This window comes from Euprymna scolopes, chromosome 20, assembly GCF_053919585.1.
Source record: "Euprymna scolopes isolate OS-2025 chromosome 20, ASM5391958v1, whole genome shotgun sequence".
Taxonomy (NCBI): domain Eukaryota; kingdom Metazoa; phylum Mollusca; class Cephalopoda; order Sepiida; family Sepiolidae; genus Euprymna; species Euprymna scolopes.
The window spans coordinates 10,054,855-10,080,535 of NC_136501.1; the positions used below are offsets into that span (position 1 = coordinate 10,054,855).

At 34.0% G+C, this 25,681-nt stretch overlaps 1 protein-coding gene across 2 annotated transcripts in view; it reads left to right on the forward strand.

The window, feature by feature from the left end:
- The window catches only part of LOC145241312 (golgin subfamily A member 2-like), a 129,284-nt gene that overhangs the window by 83,004 nt on the left and 20,599 nt on the right, over window positions 1-25,681 (forward strand). For both annotated transcript variants that reach the window (XM_080104121.1, XM_080104122.1), the window contains exons 14-17: window positions 12,625-12,732; window positions 17,991-18,078; window positions 19,477-19,609; window positions 22,276-22,468. In XM_080104121.1, coding sequence (XP_079960247.1) covers window positions 12,625-12,732; window positions 17,991-18,078; window positions 19,477-19,609; window positions 22,276-22,468 — 522 coding nt within the window. The remainder of the gene's footprint in view (window positions 1-12,624; window positions 12,733-17,990; window positions 18,079-19,476; window positions 19,610-22,275; window positions 22,469-25,681) is intronic.

Genomic DNA, 25,681 nt, shown 5'->3' on the forward strand with positions numbered 1-25,681 from the left:
TGTTTTTGGCCAATTTTTCAATATTTGTCGGGCAAAGGATCGAGCTTTAAAATGATACCAATCTCGTGAAAATCCGTGACCCATGTCGAAAGTTTTTGCGAGACATACAAACACACACACATACCTACATACATACACACATTTTCGCTTTTATATATATAGATTGTTCGTATTTACTTGTTTAAATGAAAAATTGACTTATCTCCCCTGCTTCATGGGAATTTCCATACTTCTATTATGTCAATAGCGGATCGAAAAAATATAAGACTTTATTTTTAATAAAGATTCTATGCAATCTTCTACTCGATAATTTTTTTCTAATTTTTTAGTTATTTTATTAATTTCATCTTGGCATTGCATGTAAGTAAATTGGCCAAATTGTTTTTACTTGAAATATCATTTTTAATTTTTTTTTACATGGAAGTCACCACTTATCAAGGGCCGGAGGCCACTCGGGGATAAGGGTTATTGCTTGTACAGTAATCAATGGGACAATATCAAATTTTAATTATAACTAATAGTAAAACGTCTTTTGGGTTTGTATTACAATCCACAGATGTATGAAAAAGTGGTAAAAAAATAAAAAATATTACAAATGTTATCAAAAGCAAAATAAGTTACTCTTCTACCTACCTAGAAAAGTTTTTTGTGGTTTTACTCATTTTCAAACGTTTAATCGGTTCAAAAGTCATACAGTGTGTATCGATATATGTGAAAAAGACAAATGGCGACTAGCTACCTGTTAAATACGTGAAGTTTAGAAAAATGAGTTAAAACTAAAAAATTATACAAAGTACTGTTAGAAACCCACCCAATATATGTTACCATGGCATATATTGGGTGGATTTCTAACAGTATTTTGTATAATTTTTTAGTTCTAACTCATTTTTCCAAGCTTTACGTATTTAAAAGTTAGCTCATCGCTATTTATCTTCACATATATCAATAAAACATTGTATGATTTTCAACTGATTAAATGTTTTAAAGTGAGTAAAACCACTAAAAATTTTTCCGGATATGTAAAAGAGTAACTTATTTTGCCTTTGATAACATTTATTTATTTTTAAAAAAAATTCTTTGACCACATTTTCATACATTAATGGATTGTAATATAAACCTTTTTTCTTTTCTTTTTTTTACATGGAGTTCACCACATATCAAGGCCCAATGGCCACTTGGGGATAAGGGTTATTGTGTGTACAGCAATCAAAGGGATAGTGTAGTAATAGTATTGGAGAATTGATAAGGTGTCATTACTTAAGGGGGCGGTTCATCAGGAATTTGTTTGTGTTGGACTTGAAGACATCCAGGTTGAAGTCGGGAGGGAAACAGGCAAGCGGAACAGCGTTCCACAGGCGTGCAGTTCTAAGAAAGAAGCTTTGTTCATGGAATCTATGTTTTGATTTAGGCACAGATAAGGAGTGGGGAAAATTATTGACGGTGGTTTCAGCTAGTTGGGTGTTTTTTGAAAAAGATTGGCGAGGGGGGGACCAGAGAATGGAACTCAGACGAGCACTTGCCATGGAAATAACGATAGAACAACGACAGGTTCGCTACGTCTCTTCTGTGGGAAAGAGGTTGCAGTCTTTCTTTTGTTTGTTTGAATGAAACTTGTATTGGTTTGGTTAATTTCAACTCCAGCAAACATGATTCGATAGTCATTTTGATAAATATTATTTTTCTTGTTCATATTTTGATTATTAAATGATCTTAGTGAGCTATGTATCACACACTGTCATAAGACTGATTAGAAGTTTTGTTTATTCGATTTGTTCAATAGCATGTACTAGTTGGTAAATATGTTAACACAAATAGCATGTACTAGTTGGTAAATATGTTAACACAAATAGCATGTACTAGTTGGTAAATATGTTAACACAAATAGCATGTACTAGTTAGTAAATATGTTAACACAAATAGCATGTACTAGTTGGTAAATATGTTAACACAAATAGCATGTACTAGTTGGTAAATATGTTAACACAAATAGCATGTACTAGTTGGTAAATATGTTAACACAAATAGCATGTACTAGTTGGTAAATATGTTAACACAAAATCTTTAACTTTTTTTAAAAAATTAAATCAACATTTTTTAAATTCTTTGATTTCAGAAAGAAATCTGCATAAAAGAATTCATTGTAAAAAAATTAAAGTTATTTTTTTAAAAATAAATCTATATCTATATATATATAAAAGCAAAAATGTATGTATGTGTATGTTTGTGTGTCTGTTAAAAACTTTCAACAGACAGAACAAAAATTCACAAGTTTGGTCTCATATGAAAACCCCATCCTTCGCCCGACAAATATCGAAAAATTGGCCAAAAACGTTCATTTTTTTCACCTGTAAATCAACACTTTTCTACAGGGGGAGGGTCAGTAAAAACTGTCTTCTCATGACGAGATCAATTCTACGCATGCGTCAGACGACGTCATGACCTGATTTAGTTTAAATATTTGAAGAACTGACACAATTTCATGTATGTCGTGTTAGCTCAGTTGGTTAGAGCGTTGGTTTATTATCTAAACGTTTTGGGTTTGAATCCTGGTGTGAGATTTTTTATTTTTATTTATTTTTTTTTTTTTTTAAATTTTAATATTGAAGCAGTGTTATTTAAGCCATTTTTCACGTAACGTTCGTTTTTTTTTTGTTTTTTTTTTTTTACTTCGCTTATTCTTAGGTTTTCATTAACACCCCCACCCCGACCAACCATACACACCCAAAAACACCCGGGTACTCACCGATTTTTAAAATTTTAATATCGAAACAGGCTTGTTTAAGCCATTTTCACATGTTTTTTTTTTTTTTTTTTGTTTTTAGTTTTAACGTTCGTTTTTCTTTTTTGTTTTTGTTTTTTCGATTTTTACATTTGACATCGTTTGCTTTACGTTAGTTTTTTATGTTTTTTTTTTCGATGTTTTGATCATGTGATATATGTATATTTCTACACACATAACGGAATACATTAATCATCATATGCTTTATAGAATGAAACAATTTTTTATAAAAAAAACTTTAAACAAAGTCTTGTTTTATTTTATTTAAAACTTTATTAATTTTACTAAATGTCAACAAAAGAACAGTATTTATCGAATTGTGGATGAAACTTATTTCAACATATCTCTGAAAAGGGTTGATATGAAAATAACCAACGTCAAGTCAAATGATGTGAATCCTCAGAGCAAATGTGATTGAAAATATCTTTGCAAAAAGAACATTTTAGAACAAGGTTTTTCTAGGTTTTATAGTTTTTCTTTGTTTTTTAAAAGGAAACTATTCTCTTTAAGATGTGTTTCTTTTATCTCTCTTCCTCTGTTTAGTTTTCAAATTTTTCCACTTTTCCTATTTCTCCCCCCATTTCCTCCATTTTCCTCTCTTTTCTTCTCTTTTCCTCTCTCTTTTCTTTTTTCCTCTCTCTTTTCCTCTCTCTTTTCCTCCATTTTCCTCTCTCTTTTCCTCCATTTTCCTCTCTCTTTTCCTCCATTTTCCTCTCTCTTTTCCTCCATTTTCCTCTCTCTTTTCCTCCGTTTGCCTCTTTTCCTCCATTTTCCATTACACAAGATACTCATACACTTCTTTTCCCCCTTTCTCTTCTTTTCCCCCTTTCTCTTCTTTTCCCCCTTTCTCTTCTTTTCCCCCTTTCTCTTCTTTTTCCCCTTTCTCTTCTTTTTCCCCTTTCTCTTCTTTTTCCCCTTTCTCTTCTTTTTCCCCTTTCTCTTCTTTTTCCCCTTTCTCTTCTTTCCCCCCTTTCTCTTCTTTTCCCCCTTTCTCTTCTTTTCTTCCCCCTCTTTCGTTCCACCCTTCCTTCTTTTATCCTGCTTTCCTTTTTTCATCTCTCCCTCTACTCGTTGTTTCTCTTTTTTCATTTCCATTTTTAATCTTTTCAAGAAAGATTGGAGATTTTTTCTGTTTAGCCCCCCCCCTCAAAAAAAAAAAACGAAGAAAAGAAAAATTCTCATATAATCTTTTTTGTCTTTAGTTTTATTATTAATGTTTTTCTACTAAGAGAAATCTTCATTGTTTCTATTTACTTGCCTCCCCACGGGAGCAGAGTTAGACACCAATGTCGGCTTTTAATGTGGGGAAAGGAACAAAAATAAAAATTTTCTCGATCGTGAAGGATTTCTCCTTCATTAACCGAGAACAAAAAATTGAAGTGTAGCATCAGAACAGATACTACACGCTAATTTTAAGAACTGGTGTTTATGCTTCAGTTTCTATAAACTCGCAAACTAAGGGAAATAACTCTCGTCGTTTGAGATGAGTAATTTCCCCTTTGTTGTTGTTGTTAAGTGCCGTTAATGGCGTTACTAGAATAGATTGCGCTTGTGTTTTATCAAGCTGTTTTCTTTAACACCGCTCATGTTAAAAAACGATATTGCTGCGAGGTAACGGTTTTTTTCTACTCTATCCTACCATCTTTTATTTGGACTGTCGTTAGTTTCCTTCCACCTAAAACGCGTAACAGGAATTGCCAACAAGTTGAGAAGGCAAGTGTTATTAGTCGAGGTGGCACTTTGCCAGCTGTGATATGATTAACAAACCACATCATCTATTCACGACTTGTTTAACATTTTTTTTTATATTTAGCGAAACTAAAATACCAAGCACATTTCCCAACACGCCCTCTTCCTTTTAGTTCTTTGATACGACAGAGGCGCGTTTGGGAATTCAATTTTTTTTTTTTCGTTATGGACATATAGATCAATGAAGGATGTTTTATAACACAAACCAAAAAAGTAGTCAAGAAACAAATGTTACCAAAGGCAAGATTTATAACTTTTCTACCTATCTGGATAAATCTTTGGTGTTTTAACCTATTTTAAAGCGTTTATTAAGTTTGAAACTCGAGTAGTGTCCAATGCTTAAGTAAAAATGACAACAAAGATGGCGGACATGAAACTGCCACCTTGGAAGTCTCGAAAATCACTCAAAATTCGAAAATAAAACAGTATTGATAGAAATTCACTCAATAAATGTCACGGTGGTATTTATTTGGTGGATTTCTGCCATTATTTTTATTTATTTTTGACTTTTGAGTGATTCTTGACTCCAAATTTGGCAACCTTATGTCCGTCATCGTTTTAACAGGCGTTTCATGCATAATAAACGCTTTAAAATAAGTTAAAACACTAAAAAGAGTAACCGATTTTGCGTTTTGTAACATTTATTATATATTTGTTTCTTGATCACTTTTTCGTTTTTTTGTAAAAAGTGCGAAAAAATTCAGTCACTTTTATGTCTCATTTACATTCTACATTTGAATGTAAAGTTCTGAGCAGTTATCCTGAATAAAGTCCCAATTTATTTACCTTTTTTAGAAGTAGATAATTCTAGTCTTTCATCGTTAATGGAATAGATGCAAGCATCGCAGAGGAGTGATTCTCATGTTGCAACTGTTGTGAGAAATGTTTAAAATACTAATCGTTAAAATCATCCATTAGAAACTCTGTTGTTTTTCCACAAAAAAATTTGGACCTTATTCTGAATGATTGCTAACTTTTCGCTTAGTTGTGAGAAGACTGGAAATACTTTGTTCAATTAATGTTTATAATTCATGGTCATAAACTATCAAAGATATATTTTGAATGTGCCACTGTTGTATAAAAGACCTTTTTTTGTTAATCTTTTTTTTTTTTTTTTAAATTAATAACAGTTAAACTTTGGAAATTTCCAAATCAAATTTTCATTTCCTTTCTCCCATATTTTAGATAGTCTATTTATATCCCCCACCTCCACCCCATAAGGGAAAAGTTAGACATAAGGTCACTTTAGATGGAGTAAAAAACATATATTTTTTTATATATAAAATGCAAGCTGTAAAAGTTATTGATTATTTTTACTCGGCCAGCAGCAGATTGCCGACTGACTACGTGGTTGTTTTGTCATCAGTGTCACCTTTTACACTTTTAAGTCAACTTTTCTTTCTGTCTTTTTTTATGGCAACAGATTTCACGCGTTCACTGATTCTGCATTTGTTTCAAAAAACAAAAACAAAAAAATACAGATCCCCCCTTCCACTTCTTGCCTTTTCCTCTTTTTTAATATATTTTTTTCTTATCTTATATTGAGGTCAAGCTCATCAATCATTTTTAGTTTATCTTTTTTATTAACAGAAAGAAAAAAAGCAACAAAACTAAAGATTGTCAGGTTCTTTGATACAATAGTGGATGCAGCTGGAAATTATTCTTCATCTTTGGTTTAGGAGCATCATTGAACCATAGTATTTGACATTCTACTTTACTTTCTCCATCTGTCAATTTAAAGGCCTTCTACTTGTACCCTGTACAGATAGGGTATGGCAGACAATATTGTCTTCATAAAATCTGGTAATGAGTTACAACGGCCCAAAAACATAAAATGAAAATGAGGTTTAAAATAGAAGATGTTTATTTACATTGTTACATTTTATTTTTGTAATTAGTAACAATTTTCTTTTGTGTCTATCTAATTGTTAATGTGGAATTTTATTTAAAAACTTTAGTAAAACTTTTAGAAATTGCACACTAAAAAAACCTTGATACATTGAATCTTACTTTTTCAGTAAAATTGATCGGATAACTTGAAATAGCATAAATACTTTTGATTAAATAAGCAATTGTTTTACCAAATTTTTTAATGTTTTTGAAATTTTGAGATGAGGATTGATAATTTGCAAGGACCTGTGGTATAGTGGATAAAGTACTTGGTAAAATTCCATTGTATATTACTCTTCTGTACAGGCAACACTCAAAAATACAATTGTGAATTGCTTAAGACTTTTATCCAGTTATGGCTAACAAGAGTGAGAGTATGCTATCTTCATGGATTAGATAAACGGTTCCCTTCAATATTCTGTGCAGATTCCAAGTTCAGTAAAATACACTTGTGCTAGGCCAGAGGTTACATCAACTGAAACGTGAAAATAAACCCAAAGATGAAAACAATAATCCAAATTTATTTTTGCTTTCAGCACTATTTTGAAATCATCATAGCGTATTACTTCATCTTGAGGTCCATTGATTAGAAGTGTTTAAGGCATCCTTTGGGTTTGTGTCGGACATGCTTCGCTTAGCAGACAGTTTGTGAGGATATATGAGATAGTGAATTTAGTTATTAATTGAATCACATAAAACTAAAATTAAGTAAAGCAATTTTTTTTTCTTACCTCGGAAAAAAAAAAATTTGAAAGTAATGCAGTTTACAATATTAAATAGTAAATTTGCTGTTATTCTGGGATACTAGTGAAAGGGTGGAGACCATTTAAGAAACTAAAAGATTTTATAAGTTATTCTTTTTTTAATAGAATTTAAAAACTGATGATTATCTTTGGATTGTTCATTGGTATTACAGAATATTTGAAAGTGCATCTTATTGATTTAAATAATAGTAACCTGTTTTGATGGTAATATGAGTGTGATATATAAAAAAAGTATTTATTTCTTAAGGAGATTGAAAATTATAGAAGCTATTTACATCCGATAATTTTATAGAGATTAAAATTAAACATTTACAGTAAAATTATAAAACCTGACAGTCAAGTATTATGGTTTAGGTTTCTAAACAAAGAGAGAATTAAATTTTTGAATGTGACACCCTTGTCTATCAAAAAACCAAAATCCAAACAAAAAATAAAAAATCTGTTAATATTATTAGATATACTAATAAAAACACATTACTTTAATTTCTAGCATCTCCTTTCTAATATACGAGGGGCGTACAATAAGTAATGCCCCTGACCCACTTCCCATAGCAGTAGAGCAACGAAACTTGGCACAGTTATTAGTCTTTATCTACATAGGAACCACTCAAAGTTATGTATTTCTCCCATCGTTTGATGCAGCTCTGGAAATCGTTTTTGTAGAACACCCCAGGTTGGTCCTCCAATCACGACGTGACTTCAGAAATCAAGGCTGCATCATCTGGGAAACGCTTTCCTTTCAAAAGCAACTTCATGGCTGGGAAGAGGTGAAAGTCAGAGGGTGCAAGGTCAGGAGAGTAGGGAGGATGGGGGAGGATTTCATAACCACACGCCGTGCTTCTGATCTGGCGACATGGGAGTTGTGGACCGGAGCGTTGTCCTGCAGGAGGAGGGTACCTTTGCTGATCTTGCCCCACCTCTTGATTTTCATAGCTTCCCTTAATTTCCTCAAAAGTGAAGCATAATAGGCTCCTGTAATTGTGGTACCATTTGCCAGGAAATCTGTCATCACTACTCCGTCCTGATCCCAGAAGACTGTGAGCATGACCTTGCCAGCGGAGGGCTGCACCCTTGCCTTCTTTGGAGGTGGTGAGTCCAAGTGCTTCCACTGCATTGACTGGGCTTTGGTCTCTGGATCATAGTGATGGACCCAGGTTTTATCCTGTGTAATCAGTCTTTTGAAAAACTTTGTCTCCTCTTCTTGGCACATCTCCAAATTCATCCTCGAGCACTCAACGCATTCTCGCTTCTGGAATGGTTTGAGCAACCTAGGAATCCATCTGGCAGACATCTTATGCAAATGGTCATGAATGATAGTTTCTACAGACCCTGTACTAATCTTGACATCTTGGGCTATTTGGCGAATAGTAATGCTCCGATCTTCCAAAATGGCAGCCTCAGCTTGACCGACAGATGCCTCATCAATGGCAGAAGGGGGATGGCGATCAGGTCTGGGAGCTGTTTCCACAAACTTCCGGCCATGTTTGAATTCACGATGCCAGCGTTTTACAAGGTCATATGATGGGGCATTATCACCATAAGTCATTTCATCAAAAGTCTCCTGTGGTGTGCGTCCTTTTAAATACAAAAACTGAATCACTGCTCGACATTCAACGGGCTCCATTTCACACCTGACTCAGTTCAAACACCTGTAAAACAGAAACCACAATTAGTTCAGAGCTGTAATTTGCCTGTAACCTGTAGATATATAAATCATTGCACATGCAAAACTTTAGCTAGATCAGACAACTGGAAGTGGTTCAGGGGCATTACTTATTGCACGCCTCTCGTATAAAATCATCTTGTCAGAATCCTTTTGTTGTCGATCGGTTAAAATCTAAAAACTATGTTTTATTCTGATTTATCAGTTTGTCTTGAAATAGTTTGCTCTTAAGAACCAAAAATTGTCATTGTTTCTAAATTTTTAAGATGAGGATTGATGATTTGTATTATTTGGACTACCGTTCTCAGCTTGGGTATTATTTATATAACGTTTCAGTTGATATAACCTCCAACCTTTTTCAGGTGTATCTTGTCAAACTCTGGAATCTGCCAGTATCTGAATAAAGTCTTTCAGTTCTAAATTTCATTCTTTGAGGGGTTGAAAGTTCAACCATCAGTGTGAGTGACATTCAAAATACAAGTTGTGACTGATGGAAGGGTTAAATAAAAGGTTCTCTTTAAAATTCCATGCAGATTTTGGAGTTTTCAATAAAATATTTTATTTAGTTTGAATTTTCTTTTTGTTGAGCAACTATTTTTAAAATTAAGAGAGTAAATTTGAATTTCTTTCGACAATTTGTTTTGTAAGAGATATGTTTTTCAACAGCATTTTTCTTATATATACTTCAGTAATTCATAAACAAATTTCTAAATCAAAAGACATGCACACACATTGTCTCTGTGTGTTCTCACAATTGTAAACATTACCTAACTTGGATAAGGCTGAAGGGTGATCAATGCTATTTATCTTTATATAGAAATTTCGGAGACATTTGCAAGGTAGTAAACGTGTGAAACTTTTACAAATTATAATACTTTGGCACAAAGTATAAAATCAACATTTCGTAGGATGTGGGAAAGATTATAAAATAAAACTCTGGTAAACGAAAAACCAAAACACAGTATAGCTAAACAACAATAAAAGTGATTCAATACTGAGGGGGAGGAGGACAGCTAGTTTCTTGTAATCCTTTCTAAATGTGATTAAAACAATTTTCTTTAACAGCTTCTATTCCAATATATGGATTTCTTACAACATGATTCAAACAAAGATATGTAAAAAAATATATATCAATAATAAAAACATACTTTTAGTCTTTTTTTTTCATTGCACATTTCAATGAATTGCGATTGTCTTGATGAATCCCTCACTCTTATGTGTGGCTTCAACAAGAACAGAAAATTAATCTCAAACTCTGGTTTAAACAGCAACTTGAATACAATGCATCATTTCAACAAACTAGGAAATAATTTTTATAAATCATTACTATAAAAGATATGAATTAAAATATTTAATAAACTAATAAATTTCCCTATGTGGACTGAAACCACACTAGATATAAAAGTCACCTCTTCGTGATATCATAAAAAACTCAAGGTGTGTGGGCCTGATCTCATCCCTTCTATCCCTGCAATTAAGAAATGCTCACCTGAGCTAGCCCCTGTGCTTTTCAAGCTCTACAATAAATGCCTTGCTGAATCTTGCTTCCCTGGAAGCTGGAAGATGGCCACTGTAGTACCAGTGTACAAGGATTCTGGTGAAAGGACTGACCCTCTTAATTATCGCCGTCTTCTTATTAGTCTCCTCCCCCTATTCACTAAAATATTTGAGACCTTAATTAATCAAGCACTAGTCCACCACCTCACAAAATCAAATCTCTCTGACAAACAATATGGATTTAGGCATTTACCATGAACTGGATAAGGCAGACAAAGCCAGGGCTGTAGCATTGTTATATCTAAGGCCTTTGACAGTCTGGTATAAAGGGCTGATCAGGAAAATTAAATGTTACAGTATAACTGGATATATACTAAATATAATTAGATCCTTAGATAATAGGACCATCCAAATTTTCATTGATGGATGTACGTCCAAGCAGCATAATATTAATGCAGGAGTGCCTTTGGTCTATCCTTGGACCACTATTATTCTTGATGTTCATAAACGTCTTCCTTGATAATATTGTGTCTGAGATATGTATACTTACTGATGATACAACACTATAACATGCACGAGGGAAGAACAGATATACATAAATCTAAGACAATGACAGAATCGTTAAAAAATTACCCCCAACTGCCGATATCCATGACAAATAACACCCTAAGAATTTTTCTTTCAAACTCCTCAGCCTAACATTTGCAGGCAATATGAACTGGAACAAATAGAGGACATTGCAAAGGCTGCTGCAAGGAAAGTGGGTTCCCTCTATTGAGCTAGAAAATTACTCACACCTGAGAGTATCCTGTACCTCTACAAGGCCACCATTCACCCATGCATGGAGTATTGTTGCCACATCTGGGCTAGTGCACGTACCACTAGCCTCTCCCTCTCTGATAGGATCCAAAACAGAGTTTTCAATCTAATAGGCCCCACTTTTTCAACTAAACCCCAAACTCTGTCCCATCCCGCAATCTTGCATCTCTGTGCCTGTTCTAAAAATATTTTAATGGAATGTGCTCTGATGAACTCATTGTACTTGTTCCCCCTTGATGTACATATCCATGACAAACCCGCTTAGCAATAAAATCTCCCCCCTTCACTGTTGAGGTCCCTAAACGCCAGAAAGTTTTCTATTCTAATAGTTTTTCCCCTTGAACAGCTAGACTTCGGAATTCCCTTCCTGCTATCTGCTTCCTCGTCTGTACTGATATGCAGAAGTTTAAATGTAATGTAAACCAACATCTAATCAATGTTTCCTATGCATGGTCCCAAATAGTAGTCCCTTACGTTCAAGTGGCAATATGCCTTGTTAGAGGTGAACGTAAGTAAAAAAACAAAAAAAATTCCAGTTTGAGGACAAACATTGCATAGAGAGAAATGCTATAGGAATGATGTAGTGGGAGTCTTAAGGACAGGCGTAGTTCTGATGACTTCAGAAGATGATTAAATATGAACAGTATAGGAGATTATATATTTTATTGGAATTCTTTGAGATGAGTAATTTGTGTATTTATTTGCAGACTTTTTGCTGTTTCACCACATTTCGACCAACTTATCCTCTTGCCTTGGATTTAGAAGACCAAAAAATCCAACCTTGATCACCCTGCGGAGCAGTAGATAGAGGCGTTTAATCTCTACAGTTTCAGGTGAACATTGTCTGAAGATAGCAGTTTCAATCCTACCCAAAGCAGGCCAGAGGTTTACTTGGCCAAAACGTGGTGAGACCATAACAACTATGATGATGAGAATAACAGTCCACAAATAGATAGTATGGGAGATGTTTGAAGAAAAAGACTTTGATAGTATTGCCACATTTGAAGCATGACTAAGTTGAGGTAATAAATTCAGTCCACAGGAGAAGGAAAACATGGGAAAAAATGATAAAGATGGACTTGAGAGAAAGAGGGTTAAATAGAGACTTGGTCAGAGAGAAGTTTTTAAGTCAATTTCTTAAAGCCGGACAATGCATGGCAGCATGTAAAACAGACTTTAAATCAAATATGATGAATCTAGAAGGATTTCATCTGCACTGAACGAGGACAGAATAGATTAAGTAGCATCAGAATAGATACTGCACTTTGCTTGTAGCAAAAAGGTTAAGAGTTAAACCAAACAAATATTTGTAAGAATATTCGGGTTTGTGTTATCAGCTTCGATATGATAGCTTCTAATTCCTAATCAGAAAATTGCTGCAAAAAATGGATTGTATCACATTTTATATTTAAAATCATCGCTTGTGTTTATTTCTGATTCATTTTCCTCTTTCTGTGTTTCAGTATCAAGAATCATTCCAGAGTGTGACAGATGAACGCAATCAATTGTCAGAACAATATCAACAATATATTGAACAACTTCAGCAACAAAACCAATCATTAACAGGACAGGTTAGAACAAGAAGTGTTTCTACTCTATTAATCTCTAACCCCCTCTCTTACCCCTCTCTCTTTTTTACAAACACACTTTTATCCCTTTCTCTCTTTCTTACACTTTCCCCTCTCTTTCTTACACTTTCCCCTCTCTTTCTTACACTTTCCCCTCTCTCTCTTACACTTTCCCCTCTCTCTCTTACACTTTCCCCTCTCTCTCTCTTACACTTTCCCCTCTCTCTCTTACACTTTCCACTCTCTCTCTTACACTTTCCCCTCTCTCTCTTACACTTTCCCTCTCTCTCTTACACTTTCCCCTCTCTCTCTTACACTTTCCCCTCTCTCTCTTACACTTTCCCCTCTCTCTCTTACACTTTCCCTCTCTCTCTTACACTTTCCCTCTCTCTCTTACACTTTCCCTCTCTCTCTTACACTTTCCCCTCTCTCTCTTACACTTTCCCCTCTCTCTCTTACACTTTCCCCTCTCTCTCTTACACTTTCCCCTCTCTCTCTTACACTTTCCCCTCTCTCTCTTACACTTTCCCCTCTCTCTCTTACACTTTCCCCTCTCTCTCTTACACTTTCCCCTCTCTCTCTTACACTTTCCCCTCTCTCTCTTACACTTTCCCCTCTCTCTCTTACACTTTCCCCTCTCTCTCTTACACTTTCCCCTCTCTCTCTTACACTTTCCCCTCTCTCTCTTACACTTTCCCCTCTCTCTCTTACACTTTCCCCTCTCTCTCTTACACTTTCCCCTCTCTCTCTTACACTTTCCCCTCTCTCTCTTACACTTTCCCCTCTCTCTCTTACACTTTCCCCTCTCTCTCTTACACTTTCCCCTCTCTCTCTCTTACACTTTCCCTCTCTCTCTCTTACACTTTCCCCTCTCTCTCTTACACTTTCCCCTCTCTCTCTTACACTTTCCCCTCTCTCTCTTACACTTTCCCCTCTCTCTCTTACACTTTCCCCTCTCTCTCTTACACTTTCCCCTCTCTCTCTTACACTTTCCCCTCTCTCTCTTACACTTTCCCCTCTCTCTCTTACACTTTCCCCTCTCTCTCTTACACTTTCCCCTCTCTCTCTCTTACACTTTCCCCTCTCTCTCTCTTACACTTTCCCCTCTCTCTCTTACACTTTCCCCTCTCTCTCTTACACTTTCCCTCTCTCTCTTACACTTTCCCTCTCTCTCTTACACTTTCCCTCTCTCTCTTACACTTTCCCTCTCTCTCTTACACTTTCCCTCTCTCTCTTACACTTTCCCTCTCTCTCTTACACTTTCCCTCTCTCTCTTACACTTTTCCTCTCTCTCTCTCTCTCTTACACTTTTCCTCTCTCTCTCTCTCTCTCTCTCTTACACTTTTCCTCTCTCTCTCTCTCTCTCTCTCTTACACTTTTCCTCTCTCTCTCTCTCTTACACTTTTCCTCTCTCTCTCTCTCTTACACTTTTCCTCTCTCTCTCTCTCTCTCTCTTGTACTTTTCCTCTCTCTCTCTCACTCTTGCACTTTTCCTCTCTCTCTCTTGCACTGTTCCTCTCTCTCTCTCTCTCTTACACTTTCCCTCTCTCTCTCTCTCTTACACTTTCCCTCTCTCTCTCTCTTTTACACTTTCCCCCTCTCTCTCTCTCTTTTACACTTCCCTCTCTCTCTCTCTTATACTTTCCCTCTCTCTCTCTCTTACACTTTCCCTCTCTCTCTCTCTTACACTTTCCCTCTATCTCTCTCTCTCTCTCTCTCTTACACTTTCCCTCTCTCTCTCTCTTACACTTTCCCTCTCTCTCTCTTACACTTTCCCTCTCTCTCTTACACTTTCCCTCTCTCTCTCTCTTACACTTTCCCTCTCTCTCTCTCTCTTACACTTTCCCTCTCTCTCTTACACTTTCCCTCTCTCTCTCTCTTACACTTTCCCGCTCTCTCACTCTTACACTTTCCCTCTCTCTCTCTCGTACACTTTCCCTCTCTCTCTCTCTTATACTTTCCCTCTCTCTCTCTCTTATACTTTCCCTCTCTTTCTCTCTTACACTTTCCCTCTCTCTCTCTCTTACACTTTCCCTCTCTCTCTCTCTTACACTTTCCCTCTCTCTCTCTCTTACACTTTCCTTCTCTCTCTCTTACACTTTCCCTCTCTCTCTCTCTTACACTTTCCCTCTCTCTCTCTTACACTTTCCCTCTCTCTCTCTCTTACACTTTCCCTCTCTCTCTCTCTTACACTTTCCCTCTCTCTCTCTCTTACACTTTCCCTCTCTCTCTCTCTTACACTTTCCCCTCTCTCTCTCTCTTACACTTTCCCCTCTCTCTCTCTCTCTCTTACACTTTCCCCTCTCTCTCTCTCTCTCTTACACTTCCCCCCCCCTCTCTCTCTCTCTCTTACACTTCCCCCCCCCTCTCTCTCTCTCTCTTACACTTTCCCCCTCTTACATTTTACTCCCTCCCTCTCCCTCTTACACTTTACTCCCTCCCTCTCCCTCTTACACTTTACTCCCTCCCTCTCCCTCTTACACTTTACTCCCTCCCTATCCCTCTTACACTTTACTCCCTCCCTATCCCTCCTACACTTTACTCCCTCCCTCTCCCTCTTACACTTTACTCCCTCCCTCTTCCTCTTACATTTTACTCCCTCCCTCTCACTCTTACACTTTACTCCCTCCCTCTCACACTTACACTTTACTCCCTCCCTCTCACACTTTACTCTCTCATTCTCACACTATACTCTCTCCCTCTCACACTTTACTCTCTCCCTCTCACACTTTACTCTCTCCCTCTCACACTTTACTCTCTCCCTCTTACACTTTACTCTCTCCCTCTTACACTTTACTCCCTCCCTCTCTCTCACTTTACTCCCTCCCTCTCTCTCACTTTACTCCCTCCCTTTCTCTCACTTACACTTTCCTCCCTCTCTCTCACTTACACTTTCCTCCCTCTCTCTCTCTGACTTTCCCCCCGTCTGTCTCTTTGTCTCCCACTCTCCTTCTCTCTCTTACCGTCTGTCTCTTACAATCTTTTAAAATCAATCTATCATGATATCTCTCTCTTTCTCTTTTTATATATATATATATATATATATATATATATAAAATCACCCTTTATGCCCATCATCCTCGAATACAGCTGGTGACTCCCCCCTCAAAAAAAAAAACATTAATAATACTAATAATTATGCCATTATTCTGCTTTTCATGGTCAAAATTTTAAACTGTTTATCAAACATTGAGATTTTTGTCCTTTTGCAATTTTATCGTTCTCTTTTCTTAATAGAAAAAAATATCAAAATATGTCCTGCCTTATTCTGCTAACAGTTTCGTATTATATCTGGCATTTTCTGCACCCCCCTCCCCCTTCCCAAATATTATCCTACAATGTTTTTTAAAAATAAAAAAATTCACCCAAAACCTCATTACAAAGGCTGACACTTTGGTCAAATAATTAATAACACGAACTTGACTAGTTTCTTGATATTTTCCTGTTTTGCCCTTTGAAATACAAAGTGCAACTATTTTTGTTTTTTTATAGAAAGTCGAACAATTTGTTAAAAAAAAAATAAATTAATCCACATTTTTGTTTTTTGTATTGAATCTGTTAGCTTTGTAGCCCCCTCCACCCAACATCTGATTCAAGTTCATTGCATTTTACATTGACGAAATATTGTAAATAAAATCTAAAAAAACATCATTTAGTTAGATTGGAATAAGTCAAAAACCAAAATTAAAAAAAAAATAAAAAAAACGCAAACTGACCTATTTAATACAATAAAAAATGATTTGTAAGTGCATTTGAGAAATCCATAACCAAACAAAAATGGATCCAGTCTTCAAATGCAACATCTATTGAATCGATGTGTTCAACAATGGAAATTCTCTTTCAAACTTAAACATGACAGACAGAACCTCTTATAAAAATGTATGGACTTACTTGGTAGAATGTGTGTCCATTTGGTGCTGTCTACTGGTTTGAATAATATGATCACAGAAAGATCATAAAGTTTTCATCATATTCAGTTTAATGTCTACATGTTAGCATGTGTTCAACAGCTTTTAGAAATTGGCCATCATGGCATTATCTCAACAAACTAGGAAATAATATTTGTAATCCATTACTACCTCCACTTACATATAAAAAGCACTTTGTAAGTTCATTCCCTATGCACTCCAAAACAGCTGGGTCGATTTTTATGAAATTTCACACAAGTATATTTTGTATCTGGGAGTGTTCTCAGATAGTTTTTTTTTTATCGGAATGCCTCTGATGAGTATCAGAAATCTATAATCGAAAAATCTGATTAAAGAAGGAACATTCAAATTTTGAAGAAAGTTAACATCTTATAAAGCCTTATATCACAAGCACATTTAAGTTTTATCACTGCATACTTGACTTTTGGATTTTCAACTTTAATTCAAGCTATTATGTATAAAAATAATTTTATAAAATCAACAGTAGGTTCTCTAAAGTGCAATGTAGACTACAATGTATTATAGAATAAGTTACTACGGGAAGGCACGTGAAATTTCCTCCCAGTGCACTGCAGTGAGTCCCCAACTAGAAAAGGCAATCAATCGATTGGATTAAAAAATGGACGATTTCATGGATTTTGATGACAATAAAAGTATGGTGGGGAACATTCGTTGATTCTCACTCAATCCCAGGCAACAACAGATCTCCCATAAAAGTAATTTCGTCAGAATCACCGTAATTGACGACCATGACACCTTCAGTTTTTAGTAGTTGATCTTTTCAAGCCAGTGCTGGGAACAAGAACTTTGCCTGTTTTAATAATTCGTAAGATTCCACCAGCAAGGTTGGTTGACTTTGACTAGGATTCATAATATCGCCACAACATGAGTCACAACTTAAGAGTTAATTAACCCTCTATGACCTGAATTATGATGTAGATGATTAAAAATATTTATTAATTTTAATTAGTTTAAAGAGTAATGATACTATGATTGTCTTCAAACTGGAAAAAAGTATATTTCATTAAAAAATACTGAACTAATATGTACAAGCGTGTTTGAATCAATTTCCCACTTTATTTATGCCATTATATTCATTTATTTACGACTCAACGAATTAGTTCAAGCAGGTCATAAAGGTTTAAGTGAGTTTTGCCTTTGTGGTGGGGCATCCTGAGCCTGGCATTGTCACATTTAAAGATTCAAGTCAAACTTTACACTGATTGAAAATAACACATTGAATGATTAGTATCAGTTCATAAAACATCCATAGAATATAATGTAATGTCTTCTGAAGTAAAATGTAAAATAAAAAATCTTTATTTTTTGTAGGTAACTTCTTTGACTGGAGAACGAGAATCCTTACTTAGCAAACAACATGAACAGGAAACGGAAATGGGTTCTCTTCGCAAACAATTAGGTTTGTCTTTTTTTGTTCTCGTCTTTTTCAAATTTTTTTACTGTTATGTGAGCACATATGTAGACATTTTTATTCAAATTTCATCTTGTGTTTACAACGTTTTGGCAGATGTAAACTTTTTTTTAGAAGCATCATTTTGTAACTTGGATACCATCCAGTCAAACTTGGGAATCTTTGTCAAAATTAACATTTCTACCTGATCATGACTGATAGAATGAGAACAATCTATTCCTGTGGGTTAAATAAGGGGTTCAGTTTGAAATTCCATGAAAATTCTCAAGTTCGGAAAGATGCACCTGAAGAAAATCAGATCTTATATTAGCTTCTTCATTTTGTATGAATTAGATCAGGCTGTATGAAGATGCTGATTTCCTGACTTGAAATTCACCAAACATTATTTTATTTCTTTTCCCTTTATAAAACTCAATCATAAACAACCAAACCAAACCAAACACCATGAATAAGTATTAAGAGATATAAAAAAGTTGAAGCTTCAAAACCTTTTTGAAAATTATTGGATTTAGCATTAAATAACTCAAAAAGAGTTGATATGCATTAAAACAAAACAACAAACAACTATTATACGAGTTGGATAATTCTATTGTTGGCATTCATTTCCCTGATATCTTTCTAGTTAGAATTACGTTATACAAAAACACCTAACACTTGCAGGAGAAATCACATGAAGGTTGCCAACATCCTAAGTGAAAGTTTTTCTGTGTAATGAACTAGATTTTAACTGGACACACCAGTCCATGTCATTAAGCACACAAAAATTAAAATAGTCTCAGTCTGGAAGAATTTCTCAGGTGAGAGGAAAATTGACAAAATGATGTAAAAAAAAAAAAAAAGTTTGTAAATAAAACTATGTATTTGATCCACAGTGCTGGATTCAGGTTTTACTTTGGATTTATTGGTTAATCATGCACTGATACTGTTGGGAAATTTCTAAGTCTACAATTTTCCCCTACAGCTATGAGTAAAATAGCAAATTTACAGTAGGTATTGTGTCGACGTTAAATAACCTAAAAAAAAAGTTGATATGATGTAAAACAAAAATAGTTAAAAAAGCTAATTATACTTAATGACAGTTTTTGTGTTGATTAACTTAATTCAAGATACAAAAAAAGAGTTTCTTTTTTTGTATGTTGTCATTAACATGACTATTTAAGTCTCATAAAAGCCCCTCAAGCTTTGTGTAAAATAGTGGTCTGGATTTCAACTAATAACATTGTTAATAGGTATTCTGTTTCGGTATTAAATGACCCCAAAAAAGAGGTTGATATGTTGTAAAACAATCCAAATCAAATCTAAAATATGGCTGACAATTGTTCGAAATTAACTTTCCTTAAACATCTTTGCTTCTTTGTTTTATTAGCAAACTATTTTTAATTCCAGAAGAGGCAGAGAGTCAGTCTGCAACCAATTCCACAGCGAGTTTGCAGCTGGAGATTGAAAAATTGCATTCGGATTATGAAGAACTCTCTAAAAGGCACGAGGCTCAGATCAGAGACAATGCACAAATGAGCCGGTAAGAAACGCACACATTTTTCTTCTCTTTATCTTTCCCATTCGGTTGCGTGATTTATCTGATGGATTGAATATGCAAAATGAAAATTCTTTTTGATCTTTTGTTTGATTATGCAAAAATGCATTAAGTATATAATTTTAATAGTTTATTCCAAAGTTTCTGAAGTCCAATAACATGATTTCACAATAAATGACATTGCAATTTGTGTTAAATGAATTGTATATAAAATCTATCAGTTTGTAATATTAAATAATCCCAAAAGGGTTGATTTGTTGTAAAACAAACAAACCTACATTTTCTTCTATTTTATAGTTTATAGTTTTTTCAATAAATCAAAATTATTAACCCATTTTTCCAATTAAAATGTTTGTGCTTTTGAATAAAAATTTGATATTTGTGTAAATAGCAAAAATGTTAAAATTGAATAATGGAGGTTTGAGTTTTGGTATATTTCAACTGTTATGTTGTCGTATCATAAAATGAGTGTTTGTTGTATTGTGTCTCTCTCTCTATCCATTCTCTAACACAACAAGAAAACGTCACTGAATCTTTACTTTTTTTGTCTTTCTATAATGTTCACTGCAAAACTAGTTTGGCATTTTATAAAAAAACACTATGCAATGTGGTCGCCTTGATGAAGTAAAGTTCTCTTGTTCATTATTAAATGGTGAAACTTTTCTCCTCCCACTCTGCTATAAGCTTTCCAATAGTCTGACCGTATATAATATGACAGAATATAATCTTTTAGGAAAGATGGTGTAAACATTCCTATTTAGAACCGTGACAAGGAAACCCTCCTTCTCTGCAGGGTCATAGCCACCAAACCCGCAGAATGGCTTGAGAAGTCATCTGAAATTGCATTTACAATGGTTAAATAATGACTCCTCAATTTTGACAGTATGCCCCGGGTCACCAATCTGTCAGGGATGTCTTAGGAAACAATTCTAGCATATATCACGTAGGAAGTTTTTCCAGTCCGCAGTGGTATGCCCAAACCCCACCCCACATTCTATCAAGGGATTTTTCTAATTTGCCATCTCGTAGGCCCACAGGTAGATAAATTTTAGCACTGTTGAGATTTTCAGTTTGGCATTCTGGAAAAACGTGCCAGTCCTTATTGACATCCATTGTCAGCATTTCGTCCTGGTACACCTCCAGCCACATCCATCCTTAATGGTGATGATGCACCTCTCTGTTTTTTACCACACACTGATTCGCTGATCAGCGGCTTACGTTAGATTACAGTCAAACCCGAGCACATGACGTCATGTTCTGAGCAAAGTCAAGTGGACGGTTAGTTACATCTAGCTCAAATTCTACACAAGTACTTAAATTTATTTTAAGCAATAAAAACAGTAAATAGTCATTTGAATTGACCATGCTTGCGGCTCTGGGGGTTTTACTTCAGCATCCAAAATCGAGTCTAGATCATTCTTGTAAACCTTCTTTCTGTTGATTGTAGTATGAAGTTGGTCCTGTGCAATTCTAGAAGGTTCACCCTCCAAAGCTTTACCTTCTCTGTTTGAGAAGGAATTTATTGCTAATCATCTGAGGTGCCCCTACCGAGCAATACTGACGGAGCTGCCCAAGCACTTTTTTGCAGGTCAGAATGGTCTTCCTTGGGAGCACTGAATTTTCAATTTCACTTTTTGACCCTTGTGTTGCATTTCTCATTGTGGGAAAGAAATAAACACCATACAAAGTATTATACAACAAAGGAAATAATCGAGGTCCTTTTTGACGTTTTTACAAATATTTTTATTAGGGTGTGGAGGTTATTTCCCTTTATGTGTAATACAGATTTCATTTCTGCCTTGTATCAGTTATTTACGTTGGTCATATTAAAAAAAATAACTTGACAAGATGTTTTATCACCATTTTGTGTGTCTGATTTAAATTACTATAATTTTCAAAAATTCTTTTGGTGCTTCTATTTTTATTAAATAAGGTAAAAAATTTCAAGTAAAACAGATGGTACCTATGTAATTGTGTCGTAAACAGTAACATATCCAAAAATTACGGAAAATGATAGGTAGAAAATTAATCACTCATGAAAAGACATTTGTAAAGTCTAGTTAGTGATTTGGTTTCAAAATCTTTCGATTCGAATTGGAGAATTAACAGGAGAGGTAATTAAGTTTTCAATTTCTAGGAAATCTAATCCCAAAATTCCATCAGTTATTTTTATAAAAAAAATAAATTCAAACAGTTAAAAAAAAGTCCTTTTTAAAAACTTCACAAATTCTGTAGATTTGTTTTTTGCTTTCTTAATGAATTCTGTCTGCTATACATCGTGTTTCAACTAAGTTACTTCCCCTTTCCTTATGTCACGTGACTCAATATGTCCACCTAAGCGTGTAACCTTATCAAACTATTTTTACTCTGATCAGAACCGTTTTTCACAAATAATTAATTTTCTACCTCATCGTTTTCTGTAATTTTTGAATATGTTACTATTTGCAACATAATTACATAGGTACCATTTATTTTACTTGAAATTCAGTATTTTTTGCTTATTTAAATATAGAAGCACTTTTTTTTTCTTTTTTTTTTTTTAAGTATGAAAGCATATTTTTGTTAGGATTCTCTGAAATTATTTCGTAAATGAATTGTGAATTTCTATGAAGTGTGTGCATAATTTAAACTAATCTTTTTTTTCTTTGTAGATTACTTGAAGAAAAAGAGGATAAGATTATGGAACTTGATTTTAAGATTGCACAACTCGGCCAAGAGGCAGGCGATAAAGCTCAGCTATTGGAAAACATTCAGAGTGACAAAACAGCTTTGAGTCGAGCACTCACACAAAACAAAGATCTCAAACATCAATTAGCAGAATTGCAAAATGGATTTGTTAAAATGGTAAAAAAAAAAATCTTTTTCCTTCCATTTTTTTTTTCTACGTTTGGAAGTTTAAACAATTTTTTTCATATACTTTTAATTCTGTAAATCCTCCCTTGAAAAAAAGAAGAAAAAATTGTATGATATACATACCCATCAAGAAATTAATCCTATTCTAAAAATTATGTAAATTCATCAAGCAGTTTTATTTTTCATAAAGAAAATAATTTTTAAGCGATTATTATGAGAATTTGTAAACATTACAACATAAATCTCACAAGTTTAGAATTATTGAGTTACCTTCCACTTTTCTTTTTTTTTTTTTTTTTTCGTAATGATGAATAAGATGGTCACTTTTCTGATATGCATAAAATTTTATTTTCGTATTTAAAAATAAAACAACTAAATGTATGTGATTTTTTGAATATGATGTTTTTGTTTCATCACAGGTACATAGATTGTACAAATTTTTCTTTATTTTTGTTTTTTAAATATCGGGGAAATCCTGGAGATAATCAGAACCAAATTTATGACAATCTTGTGGCACCATTTTGAAAACAGTCTGAAGGAACAAGCGAGAAAACTCCAACTAATTCAAACTTGTCAGATTTTAGAAAGCCATTCTTAACATGGGGAGGGAGGCAGACATTGGGAAAACTACAATTCGCTTATCTTTATAAAAATAAAACTACTTGATCAATTTGTGATTTTTTTTGTGTACAACATTTTCATTCTGTCATGGGTATGTACATCATGCAGAAATTTATTTTTGGTTTTCTATATGGGGTGGAGAAATTCTGGATAAACACCTGAAATTCTATTAAAGAATTGAGAGAATTAAGATGTGTCCATTCAATCAAAATTTAACGAAGAAATTGCATATGGCAAACTGATTGAAGAAAGTTTCTTATAGAAATTCTTAAACATTTTTTAAATAAAATGCATTTATTCAATCTTCATGTTTAACAGTGAAAAATATGATTTCAAATTGAAATATGACAGGCCAACCAACAGACAAAAAACCCTGTCTTAGAGTTTCTTAGTGGTTGGCATCTCAAAAGAATGACATTTTATGACTTTGAACCATATTATTTTAATAATTTAGTGCTTGTTTAAATTCTTGCCATGAAAAAAAAAAAAAAAAGAAAATCTGATGTTTTCACAAAAAGAAAATATCAAACATGATAAAGTTTTTATTTTTAAAGAAGAAAATCAAATTTTGTAGCTAAATGAACATCGCTGATATTATGGCACCATTTTAAAAACAGGCTGAAGGAACAAGGGAAATAACTCCTAATTAATTCAAACTTGCAAGATTTTAGAAAGCCATTCTTAACATGGGAGAGGTGTAAAACTCTTTGTTTAAAAACAACTTTGTTAAGAATGAAACTACTTGATTAATTTGATTTTTGGTATACAATATTTTCTTTCTGTACAGGCACGTACATCAAACATTTTTTATTTTTGTTTTTCATAGGATGGGGAAAATTCTGGACAAGCGCCATTAATTATTTAACTCTAATCAATATATCATTGTCATGCAAAACGGCCGTTAAACCAAATATTATGATGTCATTTTAAACAAGCAACATAAAAGTAGAAACTCAACAAGGAGAGATAACTCTACTTTAATTTGAAATTTACTAATTTTATCCACGAAACTAAATCATTTTCGATCGGTTTAAAATTTATGTATTAAACCATCTTGTTTGTGTTTACTCTAGTCTTTTCTTAATTAATGTTGCCTCTCGTTAATATAAATATTTTTATAATCAGTCATGTCTTCAAACAAAAATGTTAATTGAAAAGTTTAACCAAATCTATATTATAAAAGAACATCTTAGCACCTCCCACCTCTATGTCTGTTTCTTGCGATTGTCACTGTCACATTATTTTACTTACTATTAACAGATTTATTGAAATAAAAAAGAATTGGTTAGCGTAATGTATTAAAATAGTGTTTAAAAAAAGAAATGATTTAAGGTAATGAAATGAGGTGAGGTAAAAAATTTACTGTTTAAGAAAATGAGAGAATTCAAATGCATAATTAATATTCACTTTATTGTCCTTTAGTCCTGGATATGACCTAAAACTATATCCGATGGTGAGGCCCCACCTTGTGGGCCTTGGGAAGTGTGGAGCTCCCCTTTAATTGCCATTGCTCCCAGGTCCACTCTGACCCGGAGTGGTAGTACCTGTTAAAAAACAAATATACTCCATTAAAAATCGTTCCTCAAAATAACTAGATTCGGCATTAAATAACCTAAAAAAGGTTGATATGCCGTAAAACAAAAACAACCAACCAACCTTTATTGTCCTTTGCTCACACAGAACAAAAAGTATGTAGACAGTTCTCCCTCCCTGCATTAGTCATGTAATCAGCACTACTCTTCTATCTTATTCCTTGCTGACTTAATACCTGTGAATCTTATTCCTTATTTATCAAATTAAAAAAAAAACCAAAAAATTTAAAGTATATTTCATTGAATTATCTTTTCAAACATGTAAATAAATTAAGAGTAATGACAATAATGAAATTATAAAAATAAAGAGTTCTAGACAATGCTGGGTAGATACAGCTATTTTCATATAAATTCAATGAGTCTTCACTCTATATAAAGCTCAGTGTCTGTGTATGATTTATGTATTTCCTATAGAAAGAAAGTTTAGAATCTACATAATATTTAAAGTTTGCTATTCCAAATTAACTGGAAAAGACAACAGAAGTGTTCCTAAATCTCTAGGTACATTCCTAAGCAAAGTTAGGAGGATACAACCTCTTAAAATTTTAAATATATGCTATTTTTATAAAATTTAAATTTTGTATAAAATTTTAAGAGTATGGCAGTGGTCTAAAATCTCTGTTACCCTCTATGTTCCAAATATCTACGCGACCTCCACCTTTAAATAACCCATGGAAGCGGAACCTCATTAAAATTATATTCAATTTTCATGAAATGCAAGCCATATATGTATAAGACACTAATTCGGAAATTTTTCCAATATTTTAGCTTTTTCTGATTATATTAGAGAGTAAAACAAGAAAAGGTTGCCAATAAAAACAAAGGAATAGTGATCCTCATTCAATCCCGAGCAAAATTGGGTTTTCCTGCTAGTTATCAATATAAATCACACAAAATGTCCTTAACTTCTTTGATCATAGTTTTTTTTTTTTGCTATCAGTTATTATTCCAAAAATTAATATTCATGAAGTTTACCTTACAGTGAATATCT